The following is a 14329-nucleotide window of genomic DNA, read 5'->3' on the forward strand; positions in this document are numbered from 1 at the left end:
TGGCCTTGGTAGGGGAAAGGATTTAGACACAGGCCTGGAAGAGCAGGGGAAGGCATTTATTCACTGAAGTGTGGGAAGAGCAGAGGCTGGGCAGATGTGCAAAGGCACGCATGGGCTGGGTGGAGGTGGAACTGAGAGATGAGTGTGACTGTACAGAACACACAGGTTCACGATGTTTGTTCTTACCCTGTGTTGTTCAGACAGGAGTTGGAGTGGTGTGTAATCGATGGCACATGTTGGATGTGTGGGCTCTTCTGAGACAATCCCTTCACGCCTGATCAGTAACCCTGGGTGGCTGATAGAATTGACTTGAAGGGCACCTCCCTTCCTTCTCTTGGTTCCATTAAATGTTTCACTCAGTCAGATCATTATGCTGGTTTGTGGTTCCAGTTCCACTCTGTGTGCCCTAGAGGAGCCCCATCTTCTACCTGCAGAAACAGAATTACAATTGCAGTGACAGATTCTTACCCAGAAGGCCAGACCAAGTGTAAAGGATGATTAGCTGATCTAGCTCAGAGTAGTCAGGGTCTGGAAAAGCTTCGTGCAGGAAGTACATCTGAGCAGAATCTTGAAAATGGAGTAGCGGGTTGACCAGGTGAGGGGAGAAGATGCTCCAGGAAATGGGAGCACATTTGCAAAATCACATTTGCAGGGAAGAACATGGCATGATTGGAGTTTGGTCAGCAGGAGCTCAGGGTGCCTGAAGGAAGCTGAGGCCAGAGAGGTATATGCAGGTGTTATGTCGCGTAGACCATGCTAAAGGGTTGGATTTTGTCACAAAAGCAATAGGGAGCTGGTAGAGGGTTTTAAGCAGTGTTATTTTGTGTTCAGTGTGGCTGCAGTATGGATGATAGATTAAAGAGGGCAATGCCAGAGTCAGAGAGGCAAGAGATGAGAGCCTGATGAGCTTGGAGGTGGGAATGGAGAGAAAAGGAGGGATGGGGAAATTTTAGAAGGCAAGTGCAAAAGGACTTGGTGGCTACTTGAGGTTTGGCAGAGGAGGGACAAGCCCTGACAGTGAGTGGATGCTGCTGCCATACCCGGGTCCAGGATATGGGAAGAAAGTCATTTTGGTGGGGATGATGATGACTTCATGTAGGGAGCAGACTGATTTTGAGGTATTTGTGGGACATCCAAGCGGAGGTGTCTGGAGGGCCTTTAGCGAGTCTGGAGCTCAGGAAGGTATAGGCCAGACATTGGTGTAAATGGAAAAAGATAATTTGTTGTACTAGGTTGGTTTCATCTCCAGAATATTTCTCAAAAGCAACCACAACTTTCCACGTCCTCTGCCATCCCTTGGTTCAGGCTACTATTATATTCTAATTGGTGTGGCTACTTCTGTTAGCGGTCTGTTCTTTTTTTTTTTTTTTTTTTAATTTTTTTTAACGTTTATTTATTTTTGAGACAGAGAGAGACAGAGCATGAACAGGGGAGGGGCAGAGAGAGAGGGAGACACAGAATTGGAAGCAGGCTCCAGGCTCCGAGCCATCAGCCCAGAGCCCGACGCGGGGCTCGAACTCACGGACTGTGAGATCGTGACCGCGAGATCGTGACCTGAGTCAAAGTCGGACGCTTAACCGACTGAGCCACCCAGACGCCCCGTTAACGGTCTGTTCTTACACAGCTGGCAGAGTGATCTTTTAAAAACGAGATGGAATCTGGGGCACCTGGGTGGCTCAGTCGGTTGCACGTCCAACGTCGGCCCAAGTCACGATCTCACGGTCTGTGAGTTTGAGCTCCACATTGGGCTCTGTGCTGTCAACTGAGAGCCTGGAGCCCGCTTCAGATTCTGTCTCTCTCTCTCTCTCTCTCTCTCTCTCTCTCTGCCCCTCCCCGCTCATTCTCCCTCTCTCTCTCTCAAAAAAAAAAGAAAAATAAATAAAAAATGAGATGGAATCTTTTCATTTCTCTGCTTAAAATACGTTGCCACAGATTTCCCATTGCTCTTAGAATAGATTCGAACTTCTTTTTTTTTTTTTTTTAATTTTTTTTTTTTAACGTTTATTTATTTTTGAGACAGAGACAGAGTGTGAACAGGGGAGGGGCAGAGAGAGGGGGAGACACACAGAATCTGAAACAGGCTCCAGGCTCTGAGCTGTCAGCACAGAGCCTGACGCGGGGCTCGAACTCACAGACCGTGAGATCATGACCTGAGCCGAAGTCGGACGCTTAACCGACTGAGCCACCCAGGCGCCCCTAGATTCGAACTTCTTACCATGCTACGAGGTCTTGCCTGATCTGGTCCAGCCTGCCTACCTGCTCCTCCAAACATCTTGAGCCTTTGCTTGACCATGTCTCTTCTAGGCCACAGGCTTCTCTTCTGTCTTGTCGTACACCAGGTCCCCCCACACCCCCCAGCCCTTGCTTATGCGGCTCCCTTTGCCTGAAATACCCTTCCCCCATCCTCGGCCTGACTAACTCCTCACCTTTCAGCTCTTACCTCAGAGAACATTTTCTTCAGAGGAACCTTCCCTGGTCTCCTGTGCTGTATTAGAGCCGTCCTGCATTTTTCTTTCCGACCACTCAACACCATTTGTTATTGGTTACTTCCGTGTTTGTTTAGTGTCTCCCGTGCAAGCTCTGTGAGGGCAGAATCCATCCTATGTTTTGTTCATCACTGTACCCCAGTGCCAGATAGTCCTGAGCCCATAGTAAGCACTCCGGTAAATACTGATTAGGTTTGTTGAGCGAATGAGGGTCATCATCTGAATTTTCTTTCTTGAAAAACTTGCAGTTTTTACAGTCACAGAATATGATTCACGCATTACAACTTAAGTAGCTGATTTCATCTACTTCTGGTAGTCTTACATTTTTCAAGGTTATTAAATAGTTTGCCTCTGGGAGGTTGAAGCATTAAAACTGCAAGTCATATCTGAAGGGTATTTATCTTCCCTAATGCCCGTATTCCTTATGGCGACTCTGGTTAGCAGGGCCTGACCTATCCATTGGCCGTCGGACAGTCGTATGGCACTGAGTTTTGAAATTGGGAAACCTGGTGCTTGTTGCCTTAAGTTGGGTCTTTGTGGCAGAGTTTAGTAGCAGCTTCTCCTTCAGCCCTCATTTGGGAAGTGTCCCAATACGTGCTGTTTGCGTTGCAGCTGTGGGAAAGTCCACCTTTGTGAAGTTACTCACGGAAACTTACCCAGAGTGGCACATAGCTACAGAACCTGTAGCAACATGGCAGAATGTCCAGGCCGCTGGCACCCAAAAAGTAAGTTTTGAGTTGTGGTGGGTAGTTGGCAGGCATGGGTGAATAAACTCATTGTAATAATCTAATTTGCTCTGAGTTGGTGAAATAGCCCAGTTTGAGTCTCTGTTTTAAAATACTTTCATTCCAGAAAGCAGACCGCATGTGCCAGAGAGGATATGATTTGTTTGAATATGTTTAGTTTTGATTTTTGTGGTTTTTACATGTCTACATAAGTGACTGCCTCTGTTCTTTGTGGTTTCCCAAAGCATGTCCAGCCATCCTGGCTTTGTCATTCCTACCCTTAAGTGTATTACTGAAGCTGGCCATCAGGATTATTAATAGTTAATTATAGTGATCTTAACTTATTTATGAAGTCTGAGAAATTGGAAGGGACTTAGCGAACATCTTGTCACACTCTGAGTCGATGCAGAAGTAATAGCTGACGTTTATAAGGCACACTCTGCCACTTACTATGCCAAGCGCGGTGCATTTCACTTATGCCTCGTGGCGTAGGACCCAGTGTCACGTCTACTGCTTTGGGAGAGGCCGTAGGTTTGGTTTCAACACCAGCCACATCAGTGTGAGTAGGGAAGGACCAAGTTAGACGTGAACCTCAGAGGTAGCCCAGGGAATGGCACCACCTTGCCTCAGTCTCCACACACTCCTCCCACAGCCACTGGGAACATTCGCCGAGCAGCTTGTTCTGGGTTTTAACAACTCTAATTGTTAGAAAGTTCTTGTATGAGCCACTTTGCATCCCTGTGACTCTGACTCATTGATTCAAGTTCTGCCTCTTAAGTGTTTTGACTTTCCCACATGACAACGCTTCATATAGTTGAAGGTAATGATTTGTTTGCTCTTTCTCTTCCGTGAGTCTTTCAAGCCAAACACCATTTTCCTCCAGACTCTTCCTCATTCCGAAGTAACTTTGTCTAGGCAATAAGCTCCACTTTGTTAGTTTTCTGGTTAGAATTTACTAAAAGTAGTACTCTAAATGGTAAAATATAGAACTTGTTTCAGGTGCCATTTTTCTGTTATTCGAACTCAGAATTGTATTACCTCTTTAGGCAGGCACTTCATGCTTATTGTGGATATATGTTTTTTAAATTGCCTCTTCGTGTGTGTGTGGGGGGCGGGAGTATTTATGAAATTAGCTTTCCATTTAGAAAATAAATTACCTATCTTTTTCTGAGTATGCCGCAGGTCACCTGTTACAGGGATTTAAAAAATACGTCCACAAATCGGTGGATGAGCTTTCCTTTGAGAGGTAGACCCAAATTCTCTCCTTGAGTGTGGGCTGGACTTAGGGACTTGCTTCTGATGAATAGAATATAGCAGGAATACAGTGGGACTTTCTAAGGTAGACCATAAAAGACATTGTATTTTCCACTTTGTTCTGTCTTGATCACTTTTGGCTCTGGGGATGCCGGCTGCCATGTCACGAAGCAGCCTTATCTGTGAAGAGGCCCATGAAGCAAGGGATGATTGAGTCCCCTCCTGCCAACAGAGTGTGAGTGAGTCTTCTTAGAAGTGGATTGATCCTTCAGCCCCATTGAAGTCTTCAGATGACTGGCCTCCACCAACATCCTGACGGAAACTTTTTGAGAAACTCCAAGGCAGAACCAGGCAGCTAAGCTGTGCCCCAATTCCTTGCCCGTAGAAACTGAGATAATGAACATTCTTTTTGTTTAAGCCACCAGACTTTGGCACAGTTTGTTGTGCAGCAGTAGAAAATTAATACTCACGTAGTCCCATTATCCAGAGGGAAATAGTTAACATTTTTGTTCTTTTAGATTTCTTTCTAAAGAGGAGAAAATGTATATATTTATATACACCTATGTTAATATGTTAATACACCTATGTTAATGTATTAAAACATATATACATTTCCTTTTTTTTTAAGCAAAAATTGTAATTGTTACCTGCATGGCTTTTGATATACAAGGTCTTCCTTTCATAGTCATTTTAACGATCGCAGTTTACTGCATAATATCATAATTAAAAGACTTAATTTAATACATAATATTACATGTATTAACTTCTTCCTGTTATAAGCAGTGTTACAATGATGAATATCCTTGTAGCTACATCTTTTTTTCTTTTTAATAGCTAAATTTTGTGCACTTTTGTGTTTTCTTAGGATAATCTACAATTGGAATTTTGATGTCCAGAAATTACACATCTTGTTGACACTTGTTATATATACTTTACAGAATTTTCCTACAGAAAAGTTGTACTACTCTCCCCATAGTTTTTGGCGACACTGGGTGTTACTGTTTTTCATCCTTTCTAATATGAGGGACAAGAAAATGGTGTGTTACTTTGTTTTACATTTCTTTGATTACCAATGAATTCAACATCTTTTTTATGTTATCATTTATTACTATTCTTTAGTGAATTGTCTATTCAGACCTCTTGCTTTTCTTTTTCCTATTGAGATCTTCACATTTTTGTAATGGCTTCATAAGAACTCACTGTATGTTAAGTATCTCAACTCTGTCCTATATTGCTGATACTTTCCCCAGTTGGTCATTTTTCTTCTATCTTTATATATGATCTGTTTTGCCATATAATGCTTTTAAGTTTTTATGTAATAAAATCTTCTTGTAATTACTGCCTTTGATGTTAAAGTTTAAAAAGGCCTCAATCTGAGATTATAAAAATCTTTGCCTATGTTTCTATCTCTTTTATGGTTTTATTTTGCTCTCTGTGTGACTTTAAAAGTTATACGAGGCTAGTTTTCCCCCCAAGTCGTTATTTACTTTTCATAATAGTATTCTTCTTTAGTTTATTCCTGAGTGGTTATGTATTTTCTTATTATTGTGACTGGGATCTGTTTTCCCATCTTTTTCAAAGTTATTACTGTTTTGAAGGAAAGCAGTTAACCGTATTTGTCTCATGTGACTTAATTTTTGTAACATTATTGGTTTGTTTTTTTTTTTTTGCTTTATCTGCTTGAGGTTTTAGAAAATAATAGTTTTCTCTAAAAACTGCTCATTTGTAAGAGTTAAGAGTTCTCCGATATCCATACTTCTGTTTTCTTTTATTGGGTAGAAGTTCCAGAACAATACTAATTGTAGCAGCACTGACAGTTAGTTAGCCTTATCTTGTTTTGTCTTTAATGAAACGACATCTGGCGCATCAGTGTTCAGTTCTGTGATGGTTAATTGTTTCAGTAGATCATGTGCGGCAAGTGCCCTTCTAATTACTAGGATAGTAACATTTTCCTCAGGATCAGATGTTGAATTTTCATCAAAAGCCCTTTTAGTACCTAGTGAGATAATCATGGGGTTTTTCTTTTTTTAATCTCTTAGTAGTAGTCAATAGATTTGATAGTGGTGCCGTTTGTACATTCTAGAATGAACCCTTTTGATCATGGTATACTGTCCTATTAATTTGCTACTAGGTTGTTTGAAATTTTGCATGTATATTTATATATTTAATTGGTATTGCTATTTTTTTTAACAGGTTTTACCATTAGGGTTATGAATGAATTGAGAAGTTTTATACTGTTTTAGCATAGGAATTATCTATTCTTTGAAGGTACGATAGAAATCATTTTTTAAATAATATGGATCCAGTGCTGTTTGGGGGGTAGAGTTACTGGACAACTGTTTCTTTCTCAATTATCATTCAGAGTTTGTGTTGTTTTAGGTATTTTTCTTTCAAATAGGATTTTTAGTTTTTACCCAGTGTTAGGGTTTGCCTTTCCTGGGTATTTTCTCTCTTCTATCACCTTATTTTATGCTTTCATCTTTTTTTTTTTTTTCCTTTTTGCTATATTTAATATTCTCTTTCATTTTTCTCCCCTTTAGTCACACGAGAAACATACCATTTTTATCCTAACAGCGGAAACGTTTAAATTAAAAATGTACATGTGCTGTTGAGTCTGGTGGCTTTGTCGGTTAAGCGTCTGACTTCAGCTCCAGTCAAGATCTGATGGCTCATGAGTTCGAGCCCTGTATCTGGCTCTCTGCTGTCAGTGCAGAACCTGCTTCGGATCCTCTGTCTCCCTCTCTCTCTGTCCCTCCCCCCCCAAATATATAAACATAAAAATGTACATGTTTAAACCTATCTTTTAATGTTAGTGGAGTCTCTGTGAAAGGGAAAAACAAACCAAAACAAAACTTTTTTACTTTTTTAAATTATCTTCTTCTCCAGTATATTAAAATTATCTGAAATTTTGTAGATCCTGAATGCTTTTCCATTGTGAAATGTCTCTTTTAACAATAGAAATTTGGCACTCAGTTTTATACCCATTTAAATAATAGTTCCTTAGTTACATTTCACTCTGTTCTACCAGTTGATCACTGACCACTGTTTTCTCATTACCACATCTTCCCATTTTGTAATTTTTCAGTTGGTTGGAATATATTTTAGAGAATTTTTTTCAGAAGGGGTATGTGGGTGGTATAATTTCTGAGTGATTGCTTGTCTAAAAAATGTCTGTTTTTTTGCTCTGGAATATGAAAGGTAGTTTCTGTTGTAGAGAAGTATTTTATATGGTTCTGATCCTTTTTTTTTTTTAATTTTTTTTTTAATGTTTATTTTTTATTTATTTTTATTTATTTATTTTTTAACGTTTATTTATTTTTGGGACAGAGAGAGACAGAGCATGAATGGGGGAGGGGCAGAGAGAGAGGGAGACACAGAATTGGAAGCAGACTCTAGGCTCTGAGCCATCAGCCCAGAGCCCGACACGGGGCTCGAACTCACGGACCGCGAGATCATCACCTGAGCTGAAGTCGGACGCTTAACCGACTGAGCCACCCAGGCGCCCCTTAATGTTTATTTTTGAGAGAGAGAGAGAGAGACATAGAGTGCAAACAGGGGAGGGATAGAGAATGGGGGAGACACAGATCTAAAGCAGGCTCCAGGCTCTGTCTGAGCTGTGAGCACAGAGCCCAATGCGCAGCTCGAACTTACCAACCACATCGTGACCTGAGCCAGAGCTGGATGCTTAACTGACTGAACCACCCAGGTGTCCCTGATCCCCCCCCCTTTTTTTTTTTTAAATAAGTAATTTGTGTGATTCCCCCTTGTTAGGTTTTTGTTTTATTTTTATGAATTGTCGACATTTTGGCAGGATAGGTCCAGCTATGGGTTCGTGTGTGTGTGTGTGTGTGTGTGTGTGTGTGTGTGTGTGTGTTTATGCTTATGAAAGCTATATATGTAAATATATATGAAATCTCTTATGGTACTCAGTGAATTTCTCTGGTGGAAAGTCTCATGTCTCAGAGCTTTTCTTTAATTTTTTAGTTTTAGCTTTTCTATCTGATCAGTTCCTTCTTACTATAACTCCTAGTTGTTCCATGGTTTTAAACTGTTCTCAAATACCTAGAGATCCTACATGTTTCTATTAGATAGCGATTCTCAGTGATGATGAAATCTGATGAGAGGGAGACGCACACCTTATGAGTAGGGGTCTTCCTCTGCTCATCTCTTTGTTGGGGGTGGCTTTTCCCCTCCCTGTGGTGGACTCTTGTCTCATAAGAAGGAAAATCATCTCCCTAGATAGCTTTGTCTGAGCTACAGGTACTGTGGAGTTCTGGATCATTTTAGCTCTTGTTTGGAAAGTTGTTTGATACAAAATCATATTAATTACTGTAAGGTGGAACACAGGTGACATTACATCCTGATCTATCTTTCCAGAGGAAAGACAAGGAGAGGCTCAAAAAAGCCCTGCCACGATACGACAGTGCATACTGGATCTCTTCCTTCTACCCTGCGTGTCTTCATTTCTGTCATCCTTTTCTGTTTTTTTTTTTTTTTTTTTTTTTTTTTCTCTTAGTTTAAGGACAATTTCTTGAGCCGATTCACTAATTAGGTTTACTGCAGCATACAGTGTGCTAGTTACCATCTTCATTGAGTGCTTTGTTATGGCAATTTCGTTTTTCTCCTCTAAGAATGTTCTTTTCATATTGTTCCTTTTTTTTTTTTTTTTTTTTTTTTTTTTTTAATGACAGCCTGTTCTTATCAGTGTGGCAGTCCCTTAACTCTCATTGAGATTTTTCTGGCAACAGCTCTGTCTCCTAAGGGGCTGCTTGTCCTGAGCACACACATTGGCTTTCTCCTTTTGAATTGCTGAATATTTCTATATCCAGTTATTTCCCTCTCTTTGTTTCTATGTTTGAAGGGATGTCTGCATTTGTTCTGTAGCTGAGGTGGGTTCTTTCAGAAATGGTGTAGACCCTGTACAGTTTTTTGTTTTGGAATGGCCTCCCTTTGGTAGCCCAAAGCCTGCCGGTGGAATAGCTCCCACCTGGTCCACCTAGTACATCTGTACTCACAGCAGCTCGCTCCACTCAGTGGTCTTCTGCGCAGTCTGGTAACTGTGCCACACCCCAAGGGCTCCCTACAGTTTCTGGTGACACCATCAGAGACTCAAGTGGATTCTAATTCATCCCCCTGCTTCTACTTCCAGCTCGTAACCAGGAGCCATTTGTGAGGCTGCTGTGTGTTTGCGGATTGGAGGATTGAAAGGAGGGAAAACATGTTGTGATCCATTCTGCTTTACCTGCATTGCTCCCAGTGAAGCCTTTCAGAGAGCTGGGAGCCTTCTGTGTAATCTAGGGTTGATCCTTAGCCAAACTGGACCACTTACGGTTGTCTAACCTTTTACACCTCCTATATCTTTCTCTCCACCCAAATGCTTTTTTTTTTTTAATTTTTTTAAATGTTTATTTATTATTGAGAGACAGAGAGAGACAGAGCATGAGCATGGGAGGGGCAGAGAGAGAGGGAAGCACAGAATCCGAAGCAGGCTCCAGACTCTGAGCTGTCAGCGCAGAGCCTGATGTGGGGCTTGAACACACAAACCACGAGATCATGACCTGAGCTGAAGTCAGACGCTTAACAGACTAAGCCACCCAGGCACCCCCCGAAATGCTCTCTTAATCCCCATTTCCATCTGTGGAAATTCCATGTATCATTGACCTCCAAGCTTATCTTTATATAGAGAAACATTAGAATGAAGTTAGAGGAAGCCAGGTTTGAGTCCCTGTTCTGCACTTACTCACCTTGAGACCTTGGACAAGTAAGTTACTTAATTAACCTTTCTGAGTGGACTTGCCTTTCAGGAAAATGAGCATAACAATAGTTCCGTCTTCATGAAGCTGTTTTGAAGATTAAATGAGATAACAACATAGTGAACACTGAAAATAAATCTTAGTTTTGTTTTCTGAACCCCTTACAGCATGGAGCCCATCGAGCCCATGTAGCGTCTCATCCATGCAGGCCCTCAGGTAATGCAGTTGAGTGAATGCAGAGCCAAAGGGCTTTGCATAAAATTCACTTTGTGCCCAGTCAGTGGCAGAGCCCAGGAAAGAATCAGGGCTCTCGAATATCTGACCCATGTTCCCACCTGCACGTGCCACGTAGGGGTCTTTAAATATGTTTCATAAAGTCTCTAGAATGGAGGAGGAAGGTTTTGCTTGGCTGTTTTAATCCCTTCATTGAGAGGGAAAGAGAGAGAGAATTCTCTTTGGTTGGTTAGTTGGATTTTCGAATAATCCGCTGCTTCCTTGTCTGGGTTGGAGTTGTAGAAAGAAATAGCCAGGGATGGAAGCTCAGAAGAGAGGCAACATAGTGTTACAATGGAAAGATTTGATTCCAAGTAGTTGTTGTTGGAGAACTCTTCATCAGACAGACTCCACAAACCAGTCAGTGAATGTGCTCATTCTGCATGTGGTTCTTCTTCTGCTCTTCTCTGGTATGCTGAAGGTGGCATGTCCTCTCCCTCTCAAATTCTCTCCTAATCAGGTAGGAAAATCTCTTCCTTGATTATGTGGCTTTGAATAAACTGGGGGATATGATTACATTTTTTTAGAAGGAAACTTCTGTAATTGTTTCCCTCATTGATATTAAACCATGGGTGTGGGGAGCAAACACCATGAAGTAAATGTACCTTCTAGGAAATTCTCCTCTTTTGTAATTTCCCTTTAGGCCTACACTGCTCAAAATCTGGGAAACTTGCTGGATATGATGTACCAGGAACCAGCACGATGGTCCTACACATTCCAGACATGTTCTTTTATGAGCCGCCTAAAAGTACAGCTGGAGCCCTTTCCTGAGAAACAATTACAGTCCAAGAAGGCGGTACAGGTCTTTGAGAGGTCCGTGTACAGTGACAGGTAAGACCCCGAGCCCTCCACTGGGCACAGGCCCCGTGCTCAGCACCGCATGTTTTCTCTTGCTCAGACCCTGCTCTGCTGTGGTTTTTGAAAAGTATACTTTGAAAAATGCTTCTTTTTTCTTTTTAAATTTTTTTAAGTTTATTTATTTATTTTGAGACAGAGAACACAGCGGGGGGGGGGGGGGGGGGAGAGAGAGAAAGAGAATCCCAAGCAGGCTCCATGCCCAGTGCGGAGTGCGACGCAGGGTCAGTCTCACAATGGTGAGATCATGACCTGAGCTGAAATCAAGAGTCGGACACATAAGTGACTGAGCCACCCAGGAGCCCTGAAAAATGCTACATTTTCATTGCCCATTTACTTCTGAAGATGTAAGAAATAGTTACCCATTTACTTCCAGATTAGACAAATCAATTCTACTTCTTGGTGTTCCATAAAGCCTCATGTAGGAAAAAACTACGGGTACACTTGTAAATGTCATGTAATTTTTAATATCTCGAAACGCTGCAAGATATGTCATGCAAGATATGCAAAACAGTGCAAGATACGGGCTACATATTCCTTCTCTACCCCAAGAGAGAGCCTACTAAGGGGCACCTGGGTGGTTCAGTCAGTTGAGTGTCCAACTTTGACTCAGGTCAAGATCTCACGGTTCATGGGTTCGAGCCCCACGTTGGGCTCTATACTGACAGCTCAGAGCCTGGAGCTTGCTTTGGATTCTGTGTCTCCCTCTCTCTCTGCCCTCCCCCGTTTGTGCTTTCTCTCTCTCAAAAATATTAAAATTAAAAAGAGCGAGAGAGAGCCTACCCTTTATAAAAGCTAAATATGTGAATTATAGGTAGTTGGGCTGTAGATTTTGGTTCTTTTCATTTGTTGGGTATACTACTGTATATTTTTCTCTCCCCTTTCCTAAGCCATGCCTCTTGGACTGGGAAGATGACTTACATACAACAACCCTGGTTGCTTGGAAACATGTTCACCATGGGTTTTTTTTATTTCCAGCCCTTTAGTGAAGTAGGCATATGAGAGACCCCCTCAGAAAAAAGAATACTTGGTTTAGAAGGTATAAGATCTTAACATTTACTTGTAAAGGAAGAGATGAGAACTGCTTTTGCTATAGACAGCTATACATTCTAGATGTTTTCTTCAGAGGGGGGCATTTTTGAGGTAGAAAAGATAATTCATTTAATCCTAATGGTAACTTAGGCCTTTTCCCCTTTTTTAATTTTCTATTTTAGAGAGCGTGTGCTAGCAGGGGATAGGAGTAGAGGGAGAGAGAGGGAGAATCTTAAGCAGGCTCCACGATCAGTGTGAAGCCTGACACGGGGCTTGATCCCACAACCCTGGGATTATGACCTGAGCTTAAATCAAGAGTCAAACGGACACTCAACCGACTGAGCCACCCAGGCACCCCCAGACCCTTTCCCCTATTTAAAGAACTCATTCACTTGAGGCACCTGGGTGGCTCAGTAGGTTGGGCATCCCACTCTTGGTTTCGGCTCAGGCCTTGATCTCACAGTTCATGGGTTCAAGTCCCACCACATCAGGGCTCTATGCTGGCAACGCAGAGCCTGCTTGGGATTTTTCTCTCTCTCCCTCTCTCTCTGCCCTTCCCCTGCTCACATGCATGCTCTTTCTCTCCCTCAAATAAACATTTTGAAAACATTCATTCATTCATTTGCTCAAGCACAGATTTATTAAATCCCTGTATGTTCAGACACCAGGCTGGATCCTGGGACTTAGCAGTGAGCAAAGGAGACCCAGTCCCTTCCTTCAGGGTAATCCTACTCTAACGGGACTCTGAGACTGCACACGTGCACACGTGTGTGATGTGTGTCTCAAAGGAGGAACACAAATTGTTTGGGAGAGAGGACGACTGGGAGGAAGAAACCTAAATCTTTTTGGTTTGAGTTAAAAGGAACAAAAGCATGTGTTTTTAGAACAGGGGCCCTGATGCCTGGGTCCTTACGCTTGTTCTTTGCGGCACCTACATGCAGTAGTTCCCTCCCTTAGCCCAACCTTCTCCCTCTCTCCCCATCAACACCAGCTGGGAGAAAGAAGTGCTCATCCTCAAGAAAGATGAGGATCCCTCGTAAAGGCTTATAACAGATATGTTTTTTCTCTTTATAAGATTTTAGTTTCTAAATTGTGACGAAGCTGAAAATATTTTTCAGAAATTGAGTTACAGAAGTCATCTTTTTGTCGCCTTCGGCTAGACCATAGCTAAACCATTCCAGACTGGGAGAGTTGACTTCTGGAGCTCCCAGATTAATTTCTTTACAGCCTAGCAAAGAAGTAGGTATAGTAACAACTACGATGTCTTGAATACTATGCACCGGTCACTCCAGCAAGCACCTTGTCCTACAAACAGTCAACACAACAATTCTGAGTTGGGTTCTACTGTTACCCCTTTGTGTAGAGGAAGAAATGGGCTCAGGGAGTTTGATGGCTTGCCCATGGTAACACAGCTTATGAATTTGGGGGCCAGGCTCACACTCAGGAATGTGACACTGCAGCCCATTCTTTTAATCGCAACACTTGCGGCCTTGTGGTGTATACTTCCCTGGGCCATTCGTACGCAAGGATTCTGAATTTCATTTTCCCAGAAGTGGCCAGTTGCTAAGCGTTGCCTTAGAAACTGGTGTTCACTGTTTAGGATGTAAATTGTGTTTTGTATCAAGATGCCTGACGTTTGAAAGCAGAATTGACCCTTCTGAAGCAGTGGGTTTCTTGTTAGCTCTGATCTCCTATTTACCAGATGCTCCTTTTGTTGTGGCAGTAAGCAAGGCTCAAGCTAGCTTGATTTTTAGATTTAGCTTCCTTGTACCTGGATTAGAAGCTCAGCAACAGAGGAAACAAGTAAAGAAGAGCTCATGTGTGCTTGGGGGAAGGTCTGCTCTCTTGGTAATACTGCAGTTAGTGAGAAATGCATTTCCTGCTGCATGGGTGACCCCACTTCAGTACGTTTCCTTCTCCGCTTGTTAGCTGTATGAGAGGATGGCTCAGC

General features: G+C 42.2%; 1 protein-coding gene across 5 annotated transcripts in view; it reads left to right on the forward strand.

Moving 5' to 3' along the window:
- The window catches only part of DGUOK (deoxyguanosine kinase), a 29295-nt gene that overhangs the window by 8153 nt on the left and 6813 nt on the right, over window positions 1-14329 (forward strand). For 3 of the 5 annotated variants that reach the window (XM_019442043.2, XM_019442052.2, XM_019442061.2), the window contains exons 2-3: window positions 3099-3211; window positions 11135-11322. In XM_019442043.2, the coding sequence (XP_019297588.1) occupies window positions 3099-3211; window positions 11135-11322 (301 nt within the window). Of the gene's footprint in view, window positions 1-3098; window positions 3212-5403; window positions 5503-11134; window positions 11323-14329 lie in introns of all 5 variants that reach the window. The other 2 variants (XM_053890835.1, XM_019442068.2) reach the window with 2 other exon arrangements.

This window comes from Panthera pardus, unplaced genomic scaffold (assembly GCF_024362965.1).
Source record: "Panthera pardus isolate Hobbes unplaced genomic scaffold, ASM2436296v1 HiC_scaffold_25, whole genome shotgun sequence".
Taxonomy (NCBI): Eukaryota; Metazoa; Chordata; class Mammalia; order Carnivora; family Felidae; genus Panthera; species Panthera pardus.